This window comes from Megascapheus bottae, chromosome 1 (assembly GCF_031878675.1).
Source record: "Megascapheus bottae isolate mThoBot1 chromosome 1, mThoBot2.hap1, whole genome shotgun sequence".
Lineage (NCBI taxonomy): Eukaryota > Metazoa > Chordata > Mammalia > Rodentia > Geomyidae > Megascapheus > Megascapheus bottae.
The window spans coordinates 84,526,062-84,548,266 of record NC_143509.1 but is presented as its reverse complement, the minus strand read 5'-3'; the positions used below and the strand labels follow the sequence as shown (position 1 = coordinate 84,548,266).

The window sequence follows — 22,205 nt, the reverse complement described above, 5'->3', positions numbered from 1 at the left end:
TTCCTCTTACAAACATTCTACAGCTTCCCTCACCCCTCAATGCTGGAGATCAAACAAGTCCTCTCTAGGCAACCATTCTGCCATAAAGCCTCAAACACAGGCCTAAGATGTGATATTTAATACCATTATTATCTTGCTCATGGTCTCTCCGGAATGGACACCAAAAGCCAAAGTTGAAGCTGCTAACATGAAATCAGTAAATGAAGACATAGGAAGACATGAATGCAGTAAGCCTTGACATCTTGAGATGTCTGTCACAAAATGCCTGCAATTCAATGTCAGAAATGGTAATACCCAGAGGGTAAGTATAGAATCCAAATTCTTTAAGGGGAATGGAGACTGTCCATTCTGGACCAGTGGCTCATGCCTGTGATGCTAATCACTCAGGAAGGAGGCTGAGATTTGAGGATCACAGTTCAAAGCCAGACTGGGCATTAAAGCCCCTTGAGACTCTTAGCTCCAATGAACAACCAGAAAACCAGAAGTGGAGTTGTGATTCAAATGTTACAGCACTTGCATTGAGCTGAAGCGCTCAGGGACAACGCACAGTCCCCGAGTTCAAGCCTAACTCGTGAAAAATAAAACGAATCAGGCTGGGCGCCATGGCTCACTCCTGTAATTCTAGCTACTCAGGAGGCTGAGATCTGAGGATTAAGGTTCAAAGCCAGCCAGGTCACAAAAGGACCTGAGACTCTTATCTCCAATTACCCTCTAGAAAAAAAGGGAGTGTGGTTTGGCTCAAGAGTAGGACAGTAGCCTTGAGCTGAAGAGCTCAGAGGCAGCACTCAGGCCGAGTTCAACCATCATGACCCACAAAAAAAAAAAAAATACTGAAATTAGGTTCCCAATGAGTTTATCCTTTTCTGTTGTCATTCTACCTTTGTTGATAAAATTGAGTTCCCTAAGACATACAGGGTCCCCTATTACTCAAATAAAGTTCTACAATGCATCATTTCAATTTATATTTCCACATGTTACTAGTCATTGGACCTGTGTCTGAAGGGTTTATGTATTGTTTCCTCCTTTCCTTCACCCTCATTGAATTACCTACTTTCATTTTAATATATATACATTATGATTCCTCTTGTCTATTGGATCTAAGTTTCTCTCTCTACTGCACAGTAGTAGTAAGCTATTTTTTTTTCTAAAGCACACTTAATGTCACTTCTCACTGAAGTGGTTCCCACTCAGTTCTTTACTGGACTGCCCTTCTTAGAAATCTCAGTCTCTTTCTAACATTATCTCTAAATGTTCCAATCCAATCACCTTTCTGGGTTTGCTTTAACCACTTATCTCTAACTTCAAAACATAATTTTTTTTCTAGTTCCATCCATGCTGAAACGAATACTCACCAAGCTTTACTTTTTGCACATTCATTTCTTTAACATTCATTTCTTTGTTGTGAGATGCTGGTGGGATGTGGCCAGGAGGGACCACTACTACACTGTTGAGTGCAAACTCGTTCAACTACTATGGAAAGCAGTATGGCAGTTCCTCAAAAGACTAAACATAGAGCCCCCCCCCATGACCCAGCAATTCCACTACTTGGCATTTATCCAATAGTACAGAAACAAGGACATACTAAATCCACTAGCACAATGATGTTCACTGCAGCACTATTTACCATAGCAAAGATATGCAACCAACCCAGATGTCCCTCAGTTGATCAGTGGATCAATAAGATGTGGCATTTATACACAATGGAATGCTATGCTGCTGTCAGAAAGAATGACATTGCCCCATTCCTAAGGAAATGGAAAGCCTTAGAAAAAAATCATATTAAATGAAATAAGCCAGACTCAAACCTTGAACTCTCCTAGCAGAGATTTACAATAGAGGAAAAATATAAGGCCATATAGTATGACACTAAATGAAAGGACCTCCAGGATATAAAAACAAAAGCCATATAATGAGTGATTGTTGTCCTGAATGTACAATGTTATTACTCATCTCTTTTGCTGTTCCTTGGTTATCTCATATGGTTACAGTATTTTACCTTGTTATCTGTATATATGTTTATTTGGTTATTTGAAATAGGATAAGGAAGGGGGGAAAACAAGATGATGGGCAGAGGTGAGGGGAGGGAAATGGGGACCAAGACATGAGAAAGGGTATCAATGTTTGTGAAGTAATGCACCTTCTACGTGGTAAATATGATGTAACCCTTCTATTAATAACAATAAAAATATATGAAAAAAAGTGTAAAATGATGTACATGAGTCAGGTAATAAGTACATATCTTTCTGAACAGTGTTATCCAGCCCCCCCTCTTCTCTCCCTGCCTAAGCTATATAGTTCATTTCTAACCTAGTATCTACCTGGGTTCACTGCTGACTCGATTCACTTTCTGTTCTACCTTTTCTGTGATTCCCCTTCCCCCCTATCCAAATCAAATAAATTTATATACAAGCAGGCCAAAGAGTACAGAAATGAAAAACAAGAACAGAGGGAATAAAGCAGAAAAAAGGGAGGGGGGAGAAAAAAGAACACCAATAGTCTAACAATAATAATAATAATAAAAAAACCTCTTTCATTTCTTGGGTTTATTTCTTGGGTTTATGCATCATTTTATTTCATCTTATGCACATAGCTACTAAGCCTTTATGAGCCTCTCTTAAGAACATCCTCTTTTGGTCTCATTGTGTGAATGCAGAGAATCCTATATTACTTACCATGTCCAAATTCATTTCTTTTCTTGACATCCTTTTACCTCATATGCCTTTCTTCTTTTTAGTTTGTTAAAATCATGGTTTGTTTTATAATCTAATCTAGTTGGTACAACTTGAGAGAGACCTTGTGCCATGTCATATGTTAGAAAAAAAGTGTATTAAAACTTACATGGAGATATATCTTTTTCCTTTATTACAAAGCATATTTCTTGATCTTACCATTTTTTTCATATAAATGTTTACAGCCTAACTGTGTGCCCTGCAAGCATATGTGAGTCTACGGCAACTTGCTGCTTGGGTAACTTAGTACCTTGGATAAGATGAGTCTTTGCTGATGGAAGGTCTCGTTTTGTGGCCTTGTTTCCTCGTCCTTTCCCATCATTTTGCTGCTCCTGTGCTTCTCTCAGGTCACCTGGATTTGTTCGCAAGTCAGCAACTTGTCTTCCATCCAGTACTTCTCTCCCCTTGTAACTACCAACTTTTCTGTCCGAAGATCTATCTGTTCTTCCTTCTATGGGAGGGAGTTTTGGCACCATGACAGGTCGTACCTCCAGCTGTGTCTTGGATTGGACAGTGGGTGATTTTATAGCAGGAGGTGGTACTGGAGGAGGTGGAAGATCTAAGAAAAATATTACAATGACTGTGTAAGTTTGACATGTGTAAAGTCATCAATAATTGGAAAAATGGTTGGGAATTCACTGAAGTAGGACATGCAACATCTCACATGAAGGAGGACAATTGAAGGAACCAATCAAAAGACAAACAATTCCACTATATTCTTATCATCTAGTGTAGAACTACTAAATGCTAGAGTTGAAACCCAGAGATGATAAGTTCCAGGACAAGCTTATATCAGGCATATGTACAACAATCTACAATAATCCAAGCTTGGCAATGTAACACCTTTTGGAAACCATGGCAAATACATTAAGATTTGTGTTGAGACTTGGCCATCATGGATATAATCTAAATACTTCCTTATTTTGTAGAGAAGAAAACTGGCTTCTCATAGATTTCAACTTACCTTATAGTCTCAAAGTTAGATACCAACAGATACAGAACTTGGATACTTAATTTCTTAGATACATAATGTCTTAGATACTTAATTTCTGATTTATTATTCTCTAGACTACTTCATTCAATCACATACTTACAATATAAAATAAACTAGTTGATTGATATTATTTTTAAAGAGTTGTGCAAAGGAGGGTTCAGTTTATCGTATCGGTAAATGAATGTAGAATTCACCACTCTTTACATCATGTATTCAGAGGTTTTAATCCAGACAACCACAGATTTTAAAATAGGTTATACAATTTTTTAAATATACATACATTATTTTATTTGTAATATAACGTCAATTTCATTTCTTAAATTATAGAAATACTTCAGGATTAAAGTAGGTATGACATTTGATGTCTAGAATACCTATTCTCTTTAAGTAGTACTATGTTTAACATCACTCCTCTATAACTCAGAGAAGAGTGCTACATCTTAAAAATACTTAGTAAGTTAGAACAATATGGGAAATTTTTCAGAATTAAATGTTCTGATTACAGTGTGGAGGATAGTTTAATAAAAAAGTATTCACTGCTATAAAAAGTGACCACAATTTTACCTGCTTGCTTATTTGTATTAATTTATTCATTTATTCATAGTCTTATTTATAGAAGACCTACACTTATTTATAGAAGATTCTGGGTGAAATTCAGGGCCTTGAGTTTCCTAGGAAGGCAAGCTTCCATTTCAGCTATATGCCTCAGACCTTATATGTGCTTAGCTTCCATTTGAGCTGTATGCCTCAGACCTTACATGTGCTTTTCAAAATATTGTTAAATTTGTTGGTTTAAAATACTGTAGTGTTACACAAATACACTCAATGCATTTGCTAATACAGTGGCCAAAGCACAGCCAACAGAACTGTTCCCTTGCTTTGATTCCAAACCACAAATATTCTATTTAGCCCTACTGTATAAACTTCCTCCTTTGTCCATCATTTCAATAGACTTTTGAAAAATAATATTAGAAAATAAGTACTAATGATGAAAGTCATTGTTTATCTGGTAGGTGTTGATTAAAATTTACCAGAAAGAGTTCTATGATAGATATTAATGAGCAGCCTAAATGCAAAAGAATAAGTATGATCCAAAGTTCAGAATGAAGCTGTGGACAATAAAGAGTGAGACATGCCTGAGAGTGTACGAGAAAGCAGAGAGAGTAAGTGAGACAGTGCAGACTCATTTCTACGTTGCCCTCTTCCTATTAACATAGGCCCCACTGTGAACACAGGTCACCAGAAAGCTGATGACGGTCACTGTCACTGATTGCCAGATCTGTGCTTATCAGCTACCACTATCACAAATCATTTAGTCTTAGGAACATATGACTCTGGAGACCAAAATCTATTAACAAATATTCCCTATAGATGATGTCTGCAATACAGGTAGAAAAGAAAACTCAAAAGTAATTATAAATTTTCATACATACATGTAACTGACAATTACAAGGAAACATTAGCTGGTTTGATTTCTTCTAGAGGTAAACTGACAAGTAAATTCTTTTTTACGGTACTGTAGAAGGATTATTAAGTAAAACCTGGAAATAGTATAAGATAAACAATTTTCTCTTTCACTTGGTGATAAATAGAAATTATATCAAACTTATGATATAAGCAGTTCCAATTGGATTTTACTGTCTATCTACTAATCTATGTATTATCTATCTCTGTAATAATATGTATTCTTTTTACTATATTCATTTTAACACCCATTACTTATATAAGACTTTTCAAATAAAAATTATGCTGAAATATGAATAATAAAAATATGTGTACCCAGATGTTCTCATGATCATAGTCTTACCTCCCACTAAAAATCCATCAATCTATTTACTAAACTGTTTTAAGTCCCAAGACCCTGTAATTAATGATAAATCAAGTCAAAATAACATCATTCCTAAGAGAGTGGTGAATTTATAATTTATGAAAAGTAGGGCTAGAGAAATAACATAGATACGATTTTTAAATCAAATATGCAAATATATTGGAAATGTTTGTAAGTAGGGGGAGGGATGAATCTATTAGAAGGTCCTACAAATGTACTTGAGCTTCGCTTTAACTTGGCAAGACTTCATCTGATAAATATTCATATAAATAACCCTATCCTCCATCTGGGTTAAACATCAAAGTCGCAAATATGAAATAAATAAATAATTAGATATTGCCTGTTAGTTTGATGTCGATGTTCACTTCACTTCACATGAAGGACTCTCTGTATGTTCATGAAGCTGTGTTTACAGGCAAGATATGGCCAAATATCATGCATTAAGGAACGATTGATGGGCTGTTCTGGGTAAAATTTATCCTACCAAAAGGCAAATGCAGTTGTCCTAACCTTTACTTCCTAAAGACTGACTGTACTTAGAGTCTTTAGAGAGGCAATTAAATAAAATGTGATTTCTAGGGTGAGTTCTAAACCACTGTGACAACTCTATAAAGAGATTAGTAATCCTAACTACTCAGGAGGTTGAGATCTGAAGACCCAGGTTTGAAGTAAGCCTGAGAAGATAAATCTGAGAGATTATCAACTCTCCAATTAATTAGCAAAAATTTGGAGGAAAAAAGGAGGTGGAATTGTGGCTCAAGTGACTTGGACATTATGTTACTCTATTGTCAGTGAAACTAAGCTGGACAAAGAATCACATAAAGGCATCAGCTTTTATCAAAAAAACCTAAGCAAAATATGAAGTTGCGAGATCAAATTCTACCACCAGCACATGCAAAGAACACAATCTAAGATTAAGACATGAACAACACAACTATGCACTGAAGGAAGGGAAAACTATATACTGAGACAAGGAAAACGGACCTTCTATAAGGCAAAGAAAGAGACCTCAGACGAAACCAACCCCGCTGAAACATTGACTTTGGGGATTTTTGGTCCCATATTTTTGCGGAAATATATTTCTGTTGTTTATGTCATTTAGTTAGTGGTAGTGTGAAAGAAGAAATAGAAGGACCAAAGCTCAGGCTGACTTGGACAAAAACTGCAATCCTGTCTCAAAAGTAACTAGAGCAAAACAAAAAAGGAGGAAGACAGAGGTAGGATTCAATTAGTTGAGAATTTGTCTACTGAGCACAAGGCCCTGAATTCAACGCCAGTATTCCACGGGGGGCGGAGGGGAGAAATCAACTGTATGTTCATATTAGCCTAAGAGGTGTTGGCTCAGTTTCAGAGAGCTTACATTGTATGTATAAGACACTGATCGATCCTAGACCACCAAAAAAGAAAGGAAAATAATGAATATGTGCAGTTCTTAATTTGTGTATTAAGAAGTATCTTCATTTATCTGATCCCAAATAATGGATATATACTGTCAGATATGTACAAAATGACATATTGCAGTGATATTTTATTTCTTTTAGGAAACAGTAATCATTAGATTTACTCATAAGAAATATTATCATAATAAAACTTAAAATTAATGGTGATCAAAACATTCAAAGGTGTTAAAGCCATCAGTTTTTATCATTTCTCCATTGTATTTACTTCTGTGAGCTATAGCAAATGATTCTGAGCTTTCCTACTACAGTATTCACTGGTGATTTTCTATAATCATTTTTGTGAAGTGAACAATTTGAAATCCAAATTATATGTCATATTAACTTTTTGGTTTTTACACATGTTTCAACACTATTCTTTCATATTCCTGAAATTAAATAAGAAATAACTGGGGTATTTCATTTTACAATTTAAATAGTTTTTTTTTAATTCAAGGATTAGTTAAAATACATATTTATTATCTAAGATATGAAATAAAAACTGCAGAATGCAGGACAGCTACCAATAAAAATTTCTAAGCATAGTGCAATTTTTTAAAACTGTGATGCTTCATTCTTTATCTTGGCATGTTTACATTATTTAAAACATTTTTTAGAAGGCATCAGTCAGTGCCAGACTCCCCTCTAAACACTTATAAATAAGCGGTGAAAAGATCTACACACAGCCTTATGCCAGATTTTTCTTATGTACTCAATTTAGATGTGTTTACATCCAGCCTTGAGGTTTGGCCAGTTTTCCATTTTAGAAGCACTTTCTCCCAGATAATAAAAGTAGATAAAAACAGCAATAGAACTTGTAAAATGCCATTACAGAGGTCCTGTGATGTAAAATTGCTGGTAGAGTTTGGGATTCTACACCTAGTTTTTGTCACTTCACCAAGGCAAACATATACAAAAACACTAATAATCCTTCAAAATCAGATAATATTCTGACAGCTCAGTTTCCCTGACAAAAGAGTCCTGGGCAGAAGCCAGGAGGCCCAGGTGCGCTGTGTCATCCCCATATTTAATGGAGTCTAATATCAGATAGATGCTAGGGAGAGAAACTATTCAGAATAAAGTACAGATAATAGCATGGAAAGCCACTCATTGTAAAATTACTTGTGCTCATCATGCTGGAAGCTTTGTATTAAATTTTTCTGCCAAGTGGCAGGAATCACAGGGGAAGTACCTCAGCAAACCCACCTTGGAACCCTGGATAAGGATCTATAATATTAGGCTTTCATATGATAATGGCAAAGGATGCCCTTTTTGAAAAATTGCTGACTGGTAATGAAAGTCATAATCAGATGGTGGCTGCAGAAGATCAGGAGGGAGGGAGACTCTTTCTGTGACACCCTTCTCCCTGCCTCTCTACCCCTTTAGCAAATTTAGAAAACTTGACAAGAGGGGTGAGTCTGAGAAAATTTATCTTACATGAATTTCTAACAAAGCCCGTGGGGTTGTTTTATAAAATGAGAACGCGGAGGTTTAATAAATGCTAGGCCACCTGAGGCACTTTCATTAAAGGCTTTCTCTAGACAACATCACAATGTTTGCATTATCTTTCCACACTCCCTAGAGACGGTAAGAGGTCTCTCTTCATTGAGAGTCGATATTGTATGTGAAGGCATGAAGGAAGATGATTTGATTTGCCTGTTGGTGCACAAAATATCTATAATACCACTGTGGGCAAAAATATTGAAGCATGTTTCTTGTTGTTTGTTTCACTGTGTTCAAAGAACCAAAAAGAAAGAGAAACTGTGGAGGATTTATCAGTGAATCTGACAAATCATATGCCATGACTTTACTGTCAAGTCTTTTAAACAGGAAAAGAAAGAATGCTAACCACAAATATTGCTGTACATTCTAAAATGACTATCACATATGAAAACAAGGACTACAGAGACTTGGCTGGATCGGGAAGGCAATCATTCCTATAAGGAATGTTGAAGCTGTTAATGAATTTTTCATGTCATTTCTAATATCCGTGAACACATTGACTTCAGTATTCATAGCAATACAAGGCAAATAAGGAGATGTGTAGATGTACCCATCCATTCACATCCATGGACTTACCATCTGTGTAGGCTTCTCGGCGCAGGTGTCCTGGCTGGTGTTTTTGCTTCTTGGTGGGTCTGGCTTTGTGCATGACAGCAGCACTCATGTTGCTGTCTGTAGACACTGGACTTGTGGGCCTAGGACACTGAGATGCGTGAAGAGGCCGGCGGCCTGAGGAAAAAGAGCAGAGCCAGACTGTGAATGAATTACAATGATCAAAGGAACAGCTAAAGCAAAGCTTTAAACTGAGAAACATTCCCAAAGTTTAAAACGACTTCATGTTTAGCAAATAGTAGGCTTCCACACGCCAAAACATCCTAAAAGTATTTCCGATATTTTTGACCACTGAACTTTTATTCTGATAAGGTTCATGATATATGTTTATTGAAAGAAAAACATTTCAATTGTTTGCAACTCAGCTCATTAAAATGTTAATTTTTTTTCTTTCTTTTTTTTTTTTTTTGTCATTCATGGGGTTTGAATTCTGGACTTGGGTGCTGTCCCTGAGCTCTTCAGATCAAGGCTAGCACTCATTTGAGCCACAGAGCCACTTACAGTTTTCTGGTGGTTAATCAGAGATAAGATTCTCACGGACTTTCATGTCCAAGCTGGCTTTGAATCACAATCCTCAGATCTCAGCCTCCTGAGTAGCTAGGATTACAGGTGTGAGCCACCGCCACCTGGCTTAAAATATTATTCTTCAGCAAAGCACCCTAACATTTTGTATAATATTACTCACTCTTTGTTGCTTTCTCCAATGAAAGAGTCTGAGTCCTTAAAAAATTCATGCTCCAAAAGTAAACAAGCCTAAACCTCTCCATTTCAGCTGAGTAGATGTTTATGGTATTCTTAGAAAGCAACATCCTAGTATCTTTAGACTCCTAATCGTTTTCTTATTAAGTACTCTGGAATTGACCTAGTTTCCATGTTGAGGTGTGTGTGTGTGCATGAGTGTGTGTGTGTGTGTGTGTGTGTGTGTGTGTGTGTGTGTATCTTGTCTTTAAGACACTGCTGATTTGGGCTACTTAACCAGGACACCTTCCTGGCTTCCATGTTTTGGTGGTGATGGGGGTAATAACTACATTTGTTTCTTTCTTTTGTTTTTTTTAGGAGAAAATATCCAGAAGAACCAGTGGAAACTAAATTAAATAATTAGAGTTGGCATATTTCAGTGCTTTCTAATTTCCTGTGTCTCATGCATAGATGATATATTGTAAGAGGTATGACATTATGAAATATAAGAATATTGTATATATTATAAAATAAGAGTACAGAGCTCTTGGCTCTTTGTTTTCCTTCTTTTTTGATTTTTAGAGATTTCAGTTACTAATCTAGCACTTTCTATCTTTTCAGAAATACTTCAAACCGACCTAAATGTAGATAGCACCTCTTTTGGCTTATAAAAAGGAAACAATATGGGCCGGGAGTTTGGCCTAGTGGTTAAAGTGCTTGCCTAGCATGCATGAAGACCCGGGTTCGATTCCTTGGTACCACATAAATAGAAAAAAGCCGGAAGTGGTGCTGAGGCTCAAGTGGTAGAGCTCTAGCCTTGAGAAAGTCCAAGAACAGTGCTCAGGCCCTGAGATCAAGCCTAGGACTGGCAAAAAAAAAAAAAAAAGGAAACAATATATACAGTGAAATCAATGCATTTAGAAATGGTAACCAAAGCATATCAACTAATAGACATTAATGTAGTCAAAAAGACTCAATGGGATTGGATTATTCATTCATATTACCTTCAAGTCACACAAGAAGCACCACCCTGTCCTGAAAGGAATGTTGTTGGAGGTAGAGGCCCAAACATGTTTAGCTCATTATAATTATAAGCCAAAGAAAGCCAGAAGTGCCACTATATAATAATAAAATAAAATATTAAACCAAGCTCTCTTTAGCTATGATGAGAGACAATAACAATTAAAGTTATATATCCATGAAAACAGAGAATTAGGACTGAGATGAGCCCATTATTTATTCCACTGTGTAAACCCATTCACTGCTTATAGACCCCGGAGGCATGAGGTCCTTTACAGATGAATTCTCAACGTTATTTCTATGTTTCTTTGATTTAATGAACTGAAACACATCTTTAATGCAATCTGAAAGTAATAGTTTGAGATGCATAATTTCATGTAGTTGAGGACTAAGAAATAAGAAAAAAACTAAAAGCTATATGTAAAGTTATTTACTAGTAAAGATAATTAGGTTTATGTATTTTACTGCATTTAGCAGCTTCTAAGGAATAATGAATGTCTAATTGCATTTTTAAACTATAGGCCTGGTTGAAATGAATTCTGTAATAGTCATCTGAGGATCATTAGATATTTTAATACAATGTATGCTGATAAATTTTTGTATGTGGGGGGGGCTGTTATAGGGCTTGAACTCTGGGCCTGGGCATTGTCCCTGAGCTCTTCAGCTCAAGGTTACTGCCATACCCTTAAGCCACAGCCCCACTTCCCACTTTCTAGTGATTAATTGGAGATAAGAGTCTCACTGTCTTTAGTGCTTGGGCTGGCTTTCATAAATAATTTATAGAGATCACATTAGGATTATCAAAAATTTTTCCTTTGTATATATCCTATGCTGATAAAAATTAATGACCAGTAACCAGGAGTTTGGCTTAGTGGAACAGTGCTTGCCAGGCATGCATGAAGACCTGGGTTCAATTCCTTGGAACCACATACATAGAAAAAAACTGGAAGCAGTACTGTGGTTCAAGTGGTAGGGCTCTAGCCTTGAGAAAGCCCAAGGACAGTGCTCAGACCCTGAGCCCAAGCCCAGGACTGGCAAAGAAAAAAAATTATAGCCAGGCAATGGTGGCTCACAACTATATTTCTAATTAGGAGGATGAAATCTGAGGATAATGGTTCAAATCCAGATGTAAATGATAGACCAAGAGAATCTTACCTCCAATTAACTACCAAAATGGCTAGAGTGAAATTGTGATTTAAGTAGTAGAGCCTTGAACTAAGACCTAACCTGAAGCCACAGGACCAGCACACACACAAAAATTAAAAATAAAATGAATACAATAATAACAAAACATCTATTGCTGAATTATTGTGATGGTCTCTATTTTTCTGAAGTGTATTTCTTTCTCTCTGATTACAATCCTTTGCTCTACTACTTTTATTTTCTTGGCAACCAGAAATGTACTTCACACACACACACACACACACACACACACACACACATGCCCACATACAGTCATTTGCATTTATATACATATATGTGCATGTATAGTCATTCTAAATAAATAAATGTCGTATGATTCATATAAGGTTGATTTTTAAATGATTTTCTTTCTTTCTTTTTATTTTTTTGTCAGTTGTGGGGCTTAAATTCTGGGTGTGTCTGTGAGTTCTTCAGCGCAAGTCTAGTGCTCTAACACTTAAGCCACAGGACCACTTCTTGTTTTCTGATGGTTAATTTGAGATAGGAGTCTCATGGACTTTCCTGCCTGAGTTGGCTTTGGACAGTGATCCTAGGATCTCAGCAACCTAAGTAGCTAGGATTACCGGAATAAGCCACTGGCTCCTGGCTTAGTTTCTTTCTTATACTATTTATTTACTAATCAGGATTGAGATGAGGAAATAAGTCAACATGGTAGAAAATGTTAAGAACTGAGGGTTAAGCTTATTGGTCAAGTGGTTACTACCTACTCTGTTCTTCCAGGAACAAACCAAAATACTTCACACAAAAAAGATAAGCAATCATTTAAAACAGAATGTTGAAATGAAAAGGAGAAATAAATAAATACATAAGCAAAAAAGAAAGATTATCTAGGGAGAGGTGAGTGAAAATGTTGAAAGGTGTGGCATTGATCAAGATGTACTCTGTTCAACATGAAAAGGGGTATCAATGTGTGTGAAGTCATGCTCCTTCTATCTGGCAAATATAACTGTAACCCTCTATTATTACAATACAAAAAGAGAAAAAAGATGTACTGTGTTCATACACTGCTTTAGTGAAGGCCAATTCCTTTGTATAAGTCTTTAAAAACAATATTCAAAAGTATAAAATTATTAACAAAAATAAAAAAAAACATTATGATATATATTTACTCTTGCTCTCCTAATTACTAAGTTCAAAATAAAAAATATGCTTGAAAATATGCACATATTGCAAGCATTTTTCTATCTTCACTATCGGATTAGTAGACACATAGTAGCTAAAGTCTTTTTTCCCATGGTTGACTATCCCACCTGTATACTTTGTTCCTTTTTCTTACAGAACTTCTAATTAAACCGACATACAAAAGGACATATCACTATCAATTTGATCTTGGGGAGTCCTTAGATTAAAACAATACTCACAATATGATTCACTAGAAAACAAGACTTCCCTTTATTGAATATGTTGACATTTTAAAGTCTATCAATTTGGGTAAAAATTGTGTATGCATTTAGAGACACACCCTTGTGTGAATATTTGCTATGACTATCTTTTAAAAACATGAGGATATTCCAGATAGCTTCTCACTACTGTCATAATGTATTCAACAAACATAAAAGATTTAAAACACCTCCTCGGTAATAACAGGTAGGTCATCCGACTTAGCCATATCTATGGGTTTTGGTCCCTTAGGCAATGATGGAATTTCACATGGGCCCCCAAGGTCATAGAAAACAACCAGCCAACTAGCATAGTGACATCGGAATGCGTCCCACCTTGGTGAAGGGCGCCTGACTTACCAGTAGCATCCTGCATTTGACGTCGCGCCACTTTCAGACCAGCGTACTCTGCAGCTGCAGCAACGGCTTGGGCGAAATCAGCATCAGTGAAAAAGGAGCCATCCGAAGAACTAACGCTGGAGCGCCCACTGGAAATGTTGTCCTCCTCAGAGGCTGAGCCCCAGCCGTTGATCATAGACCCAGTGACAGAGCTCTCCAGGTCCCCAACACTTGAGGCAGGGGTCTGCTCAAGCCCACGTAACAAAAGCCTTCTGGTTTGCATTTTGGCCACTTCCATGTCAGCTTCATCTTCCTCCTCCTCTGGTGCATCTGTATCCATATCTGAGACCAGGGGTCCAGAAATATAGCCGTAGGTATGTGGTGGGGAAATTGGTCTCGGTGGTGGAGGAGGGCTCACGGGTTGCCGTCTACGTGAAGATGAACGAAACGAGCAAGTCCGTAAGACACAAGACAATACATGAAATTCACAAGGGCACAGATTTGATCTTAGCTGCTAATAAGCTCATCTTACCAGGGAATAAATTAATAATAAATAAAATTTGATGTCTATGATTGTTTTTATTTTGAATTGTCCCTTACGTACGAGGACTCTATGGGATTACATTTTTCACTTAAGTTTAATAGAATTCTACTTTGCTATTTCTCCATGTCTTATTCTCTGAACCACATTCAATTAAAAATGGGAAATGATTATTTAAGGAACATTTGCCTATCTATATGTCTGATATACATAGTTTACAGTGTTATTAACTGCTTACTATTTATTGCCAGTAACAAGAGATATCTTTCCAGAAACTGTTTGCTTCATAAACATGTTTTATTCTTTTTCTTGTTTTGCTACTTCAAAGATAAGTCAGTAATTTTGATTATTATAAGTGTAATTTCATAGGATTAAAATGCATATTCAGCATAGGATATTCAACTATTTCTTTTACATTTTATTCTAATTAAGAAGTTTTGAGACCCAAGACCAATTTTTTTCTGACTTAGTCATTCACTAATGGCTATTAGATGTTTTAAATTACAGTAGTTTTATTGTTATTATCTTTAGTTGTTTAAGAATATGGTTTACAGTTACTTTTCTAAAGTTCTAGAGTCAAAGATTAGGACAAAATTAAACATTGACCAATCTAACATTAAAGAATTACTGATAAAATATTTTGACCAGGCCTTTATAGATTTGGAGAAAATTAGTCAGAATAAGTTTTATCACTAGTGCCACCCATCATCATCATCCAAAGTGAACATAAGACAACTGAGAAGGCAAAGAATGTCTTGCTTTTAATGGGAAGTGATGTAATAGAAATAAGTTATTTCTGACAGAAAAGAATGTCAAGACACTAACTACTAAATCAAGAGCAGGAAACAACAATACTAATTTTTTAAAGGAGGATTTCTTGACCAATGACTTGATAGTCTCAGTTCTCTCAAATCAGGTGAAAGAGATAATGTGATAGGGGACAAAAAAGAGAAGGGTCAAGATAGCACCTTATCAAATAGATGACTTCTACACAAGTCTGCCAATCCAAACCCTTCTTATAAAGGGTGGTTAAGATTAGGGTCTAGTGTCATCTGTTGACCAGCGCAACTGGAGATGCTAGGATAGATATGGTCTGAATGACTGTCTACTTGAGCATGTGTCTGAATCATTCAAGGACTCCAAATGTCTACAGATGCTACCCAGGAATGAAGTCTTCAGCAATGAGTTAAGTTACTGGCAGCCCTTCTCCTTCTCCATTATTATGACATTCATTCATAATATAACAGTCATTAGGGCTAACCAGATAGAAGCGTGGCTCTTCACCTAGTTTGCCCCTTACTGTTGCTTGTTTACTTCTTAAGCATCTGAAAGAGGAAAAACCAGGAAGCGAATGAAGTCTAAAACAAGGTCATATCTGTATTCCAGGCCAATAAAGGCTATTTGGGAATATACGGCTTAGGCTTAACTGAATAGAATAGATGTGAAATTAGAAATAAAACCATGTAAAATTTGCTCAAATCAACTAAAGTCAAAATGACTTAATGAGCTTAAGTAGTTTGTGGTAGAGAAGTTAAACCAAGTCAAAATTTGAGCATTCTATGGACACTATGGATATTTCTTTGAAGAAGACCTTTTTCTGCTTTTAATCTCAAACTGAGAGGCCTTCAAAAAGCTATTTGAATAGTACAGATACAACACTCTAAAATAAATGATTGTTGATTAAAAATATTACTAAAAGTAGTATGATTAACTCACTGAGAAGTTAGTTACTTTGTTGTTAAGTATACTTCATGATGTTAGTTCCCAGCTTTCTGATTTACCTTTTCACATGATCATTTTACTTATAAGGACAATGAAATTCTGTTTGTCAAAGTTCTTTTAACTTATATATGTCTATTACAAAATTGAAACTAAAGTTTTCTCTTTATACACAACACACACAAACACACACATGTATGTATGTATAGGCCAGGTGAGGCATGTTTCATATACACATGCATTAAAAAATCCAAGAAATGAAAATAGCATATTATACTGAATACGTATGTACATGTAAATATATATTATATATTTAAGCAATTCCGTATCTTTACATGCATACATACATACATACATATGTAAATAAATACATACATAGTTCTTTAATATAATGCATGGTTTCTCATTTCTGGGTGGCATTTAGTGTGTCTGTGTGTGGCACCAGAAGAAATATGAAAAATGTGCCAAAGCTGAAATTATTTAAGAGATTAAAACAGAAAATTGGTTCAATGTGGTGTGTTATACACAAGGAAGAAAACTATTGTTTAATTTGGAATGCAATAAAATAAAATACCATACTTAAAAGTTAATTTGCAGCCTTTGTCAGCATGCCTATCCACAATTCCATAAAAACTTCCATTTTTTACAGACATGTGAGACTTCTTAACACAAAAGGGATTATTTTGTCCACCAATAAAGTAAAGCAGAATGGCCAAGTTTGCTATGAAAAGAGGCCAGTATTGTTATGGTTGGATAATTCACATTCTGGAGGGCAAAAATACCTTCATGTTAAACAAGGGCTGGCTTTTCAGTACCACCCCATGCAAAATCTGAGAACAGAGAGGAAAAAAATATTCAAACCATCTGTAAGTCAGGGCATCCCAGAGAATGTGTGATAAACATGCACAGTTTGAAATATGTAATATATTCTATTTGAAAACAAAAAGCTATTTCAGGATGCTGCACTCAAGTGGGACTTGTGGTAAATGAACCTCAGCCCTCAGGATTCCTCTCCCTGAGGGGTCCAGCATCTTCTGAAATAATGCACAGCATAAGATGGTGACTCACAGCACTCTTCGCTCCTGAGAAAATGATGCCTTCCATAAACATGTTCAAGGAAAAAGGAGATATTCCACTAATTTATGAGACCGAGTGTTTACGCAGTTCGCCATACAGCACTTACCACGCAGAAGACAAAAAGAGAAAAAAAAACACGTACGTTTGAGAGTTTTTTCTAACACTAATATAGTTTCAATTCTTAGTAAAATGAACTATTATTTACTTTGAACGTATTAGGATACATTTAATTTTACTTTGCCTTCTCACTTTCTTCTCCTTCCAATGATAAATTCAACTCATCTATATTAAAAAATGTTAAGTTTCTTATTCCACATGTAAAAGTAATGTTTACAGTTCAAGATATTTTTACTAAATATTAACAAATGCAAACAGTAGTATATACTTTTTAAAACAGATGCCGTTAATTATATTATTCTTACTAGAACTGCCTGAAAAAAATGAGAAGGAATTTCACTATTTATAATAGTGCAAATATTTAAAGATTATCTAATGAATATTTTCTGCTATAATAGTTTATCTGCAGTATATGTATATATATGTATATATATACATATATCATAGGATTTATGTTCTTAATCAATAAGCACAAAATGATAAGTACATTTATTTTTAAATGTTTACAGTATATATAGTATAATCAAGATTCTTCTATGTTTTTATACAAACAGCCATAAATCCATCATTTATGAGTTTGGAGGATGTTTACCACTTTAAGACCTATCAAGGTTGCATCTAAAGGTGTAAATAGAATTCAATAATTGTGTATCTGGCTATGGAAGAATATATTTTGAAAAATGTCCATAACCATAATTTCCATTCCCAATGATCTTATAAAATGAACCCCTGTCATTCCACCATTGACAGAGTGAGTTTCTTTCTATACCCTTGGATCCGAATTGACCTACTACCTGGCCCCAGTTGTCAGTATGCTTCATAAATAGATTGAAAATTTTCTCTTTCTGCTTTCTTCAACCCAGCTGCCATGTGAGAAATGGCACTAACCTATATTACATTCTGAAAATTCAGGCTGTGTGGTAGGACCCTGGAGGATAAAATGCCTGTGGAGACAGAGAGAGGTCAGGGAATATGAAGACACAAGAATATGAGTGAAAATTTAACTTGGAAGAAAACCAACAATATGGCTAAAACTACATAGAATGGAGATGAACTGTTCAACTGTGACTTTTCAGAATCCCTAGCTCATGGGATTATCAATGGAATACAACAGTTGTTTTAGACCACTAAGCTTTAAAATAGTTGTTAGGTAGCAAGAAAAACAGAAATTTGGACAGTGCCTTATGAACTCAGTTGAATAAAATATGTATGTCATAATAATGCAGTTCTGACAGCCAATAGCTGCAGTGTCAGAGAAACAGGGTCTGCCATTTATTCTTGAATCTAAAGGATACATAGATAGTGGTTCAAAAATGAGGGGAACAGCAATGCTTTGGGATGATTAGAGAGCCTATGCAAAGACCCTGTGGTGAGCAACTATTGGGCTCATTCCAGGAAGTCTAAGAAACCTAGTGTGAAGGCAACACAGACAGCAGGAGCAGGGGGTCACAAGGGGAAAGACAAAAGCACAGAGGGTCAGATGACATAGGGTTTTGAGTGCCACATTAAAGAATCTTCTCATTCTTTTAAGGGGAATGAGACATCATTGAAAGACTTTTAAGCAATGGAGAGACTCGTTTATCATTCATTTAAGGAAAATGCCGATGCACATTTGCTCTGCAGTAACTTAGATTGGGGTAAGAGACAGAGATAAAGGCAGCAAGGCTACTTAGTTGGGCATTACTATAATGAAGGAGAGAAAACGACTGTGAGAACAAGGGAAGTACATTTATGGTTGGAGATAACAAGTATCATTCACAGTGTTAGTAAAAACCAGCAATGACATGTATTTGGATATATGTGACTAAAGCTCTGTAGAGAAACAATTCTTTCTCTGTAATGAAACCGACATTGAAGAAGGGAAGAATAATAAGAAACAAAAATCAGCCATAGATGGAGCAGGTATTGGAGGCAAAAATGAGCCTGAGAGATGTTTCATTCAATGAGTCAATTGTGGATGTGAGTCCAATGTGGTGAAAAAAACAGACGGTAGACACAACATACATAATAACATTGGGAAATGGATTAAATAAATTATCGAATACACTTAATGTAAGTGTCTGTGTTAAAAACTTACAGGACCACAGATATTGAATGAATAAAACACTAGCAAATCACAAATTTAAAGTAATATGAGAATACATAGAAATGAAGGATAGAAAAGATCTTTGCTGATCTCTAAAGAGTTACTTTCTGAGTACATAGATCATTGCCACCAATATACTTTCACTTTATATAGTTGCATGTTTCAAAATGTTCTAAAGTAAAAGTACAGAATGTATACTCACCATTTAAAGAAACTTAGTGGTTTTTAATTTTTAATGAACTTTTATAGACTTTTTATTAGTGTTATTTCCAGAACTGACTGTGGCAATCAAATTCTTACTTCCTTGTGAACAGTGTGCCAAATACTTAATGCATTTCCTAGTTATGTGTCTATTTCATCAAGCATTTATTACTCTAAAACAGTTAGGCATAGGGCACTGCCAAATTCTACCACATACCACATAACTTATCAAATATTAGAAAAAAGTTCATGAAACACAAAGACAGAAACAGCAGGACAAAGGGTGAAGTAATTCAGAAGATACTACATTGGAAAAGAAACGTACAACTTGTGTATGGGCGAAACAGAATACGAGGGAGGAGTGGACATTATTCAAAAAGGAAAGATGTTAACTACCTCACATGTAACTGTAACCCCTCTGTACATCACCTTTACAATAATATATGTGTATATATATAAATAAATAAATAAAAAGATAACCATTAGGTAAGATGAAAGAGTAGATTAAAAAAATTTCACTGAAAAGATGAATTTCAATTTGAACATGTGGAGATGTCTAAGTGAAGTTTCCATTGTTGACAGCCATCAGAATAATTCAAGTAACAGGTAAACTGGCTAAGTGGTATATAGAATGAGGATGGAAGGGAACTATTAGTTGCTAAACACTTTATCTACTTGAGTAACTTAATATACATAATCTCATTTGATTCTCACAAGGATGCATCATTTTGTCACCATGGAAGAAAGCTTAAGTGTGTTAAAAACTAAGTCTTTACATTTCACCGTGAGGAGACTGCTTTCAGCAGATTGATAGAAGCCAGAATGCAATGGCCTGAGGTACATGCAATTAGGAAAGAAGGCTAAGGAAAGTAATAAATAGTAAGGCAAGAAAAGACTGAAATGATAATGATAAGATTAGACTGCATCTCTTTCTCTAATAGGAAGGCTTCAGGATCTTGGTCTTGGCCAAGAGATGGTTCCAAAATATCAATTCAGTGCAAACTCAAAATGCAGCCAAACTAATTTTCTTAGGACAACTTTGCCTCTGGGAATTTTAACTATTGTTAAGGTTTGATTCTGTTACATCATTTGTGAATGTCAGAGTTTTGGCTAGCTGTGTATCTTTTGTTGATGAGAGGAACAGTCTTTATCAATGTCATAATTACAAACATCTAGAATGAGCAAAATATAAATCATTTATCCTCCAACTTAAAAGAAAAGACTAAGGACAATGATAAGATTAGACTGAACTGACTTTTGTTTGCCAGGAAGATGGAAAGGATTTTGTATGGGAAAATAAGGGAATACACTGGCCTAGAGAAAGAAGCAGGTACCAGTAGCAATACAGAGAGAGTGGAAAGGAAGCAGGTAGTTTTAGATAATAAAAGGGAAGGTATTTCTGAGCTTAATAGTCTCTATTAGACTATTTTGCTTTTCTAATAAGAATAGGAGAGATGGCTTGTGACCTTGATAGAAAAAATGAGATGGCTTATATGCACTCAACTTCCTATTATTCCAAGGGTTAATAGTATTAGATTTAAATAAATGGCAATCCAACTCCCTCTCCTTGTCACATAAAACAAGTTTTAATGACTTTCTTCTAGAAAGCATAAGATTTGAATTTGCTAATCACCTCTCAATGATAGAATACTTAATAAGACTTACATATTCTTTTTCAGTCTACACAGAAAAATTCAAGTACCACAAAGTAAAATTTATTATTCATTCCTGAATATTGAAGGGAAACCTTCTTTGGCAATAATGTACTCAGGAACATTAGGAATATAGAAAGGAATCCACACATAATATAGTGTGCCAAGGGCAATAAAATAGCAAAAATCAAAATCATCAGCAATGCAGAAGAGCTAACAGAATCAGTAATAGCTTTTATGTCATTGAAATGACAAGTGTCAACATTATATATAATAAAAATGCATTGTTTGGTGATGCTCAATCTGTAGTCTAAAAAAAGTCTAAGGACATACATGCGTGCATACACATACATACATGATTTAGTGGTCTAGAGAAAAGAATCCATCCTATTATCTAAGTCAAAATAAGAGCATCTGAGTCCAACATAAAACGAATGCAACAAAATCATTTTCCTGCAACATTACATTTGTGAAAGACCAAATGAGCTTAATTGTAAGTAGAGATAAAAATAGATATTTTTTGGTCTTTTATTTTCTGACTTGCCCATACATAAGGAACACTGAAAGTGACATGTTAAGGAATTAGCAAACCACATGTTTATGAATTATCCTAATGTTTATTCTAATAGCCTAAATAATTATTCTAAGTGGATGGGTATCAATGAATATTAGTCTATACCTACCCGTTCAAGGATTTTTTTAACCTAATGTGATAGTCAACAACATTGATCATAGTGAAAGTCATATGACTTGTGCATTCCTTGGGATAAGGGCTGATATTGCCACTGAGGAGGGGAAATGATCTGACAGGACAGGACAGATATCAGTAGTAACATACCTCCTGTCTGGCTGGTGCTGCACATGGCCAGTCTCATCTGAACAATCCTGTAACATAGGCTGCAGTTCCTCCTGTGGGGAAGGGGTCAGAGTGGCAGTGGACTGATGGCTATAAGACACAGCAGCTGGAGAAGACGCTGCTCCTCGCACAGGGGGTGTAGGGCCTCTTTCATCTTCTTCCTCTTCTAATTCATCCTGTTGCAAGTATAGCCTTGCTGGTGGTACAGGACATGGCAGTTCTTGGTCGTAGCTAT

General features: G+C 35.7%; 1 protein-coding gene across 1 annotated transcript in view; it reads right to left on the bottom strand.

Annotated features, from left to right (window-relative positions):
* The window catches only part of Robo1 (roundabout guidance receptor 1), a 426,986-nt gene that overhangs the window by 6,871 nt on the left and 397,910 nt on the right, over positions 1 to 22,205 (bottom strand). Inside the window, exons 25-28 of the mRNA XM_090331140.1 lie at positions 21,953 to 22,201; positions 13,743 to 14,149; positions 9,067 to 9,219; positions 2,980 to 3,288 (exon numbers count right to left, since the gene is read on the bottom strand). Of these exons, the coding sequence (XP_090187266.1) occupies positions 2,980 to 3,288; positions 9,067 to 9,219; positions 13,743 to 14,149; positions 21,953 to 22,201 (1,118 nt within the window). The remainder of the gene's footprint in view (positions 1 to 2,979; positions 3,289 to 9,066; positions 9,220 to 13,742; positions 14,150 to 21,952; positions 22,202 to 22,205) is intronic.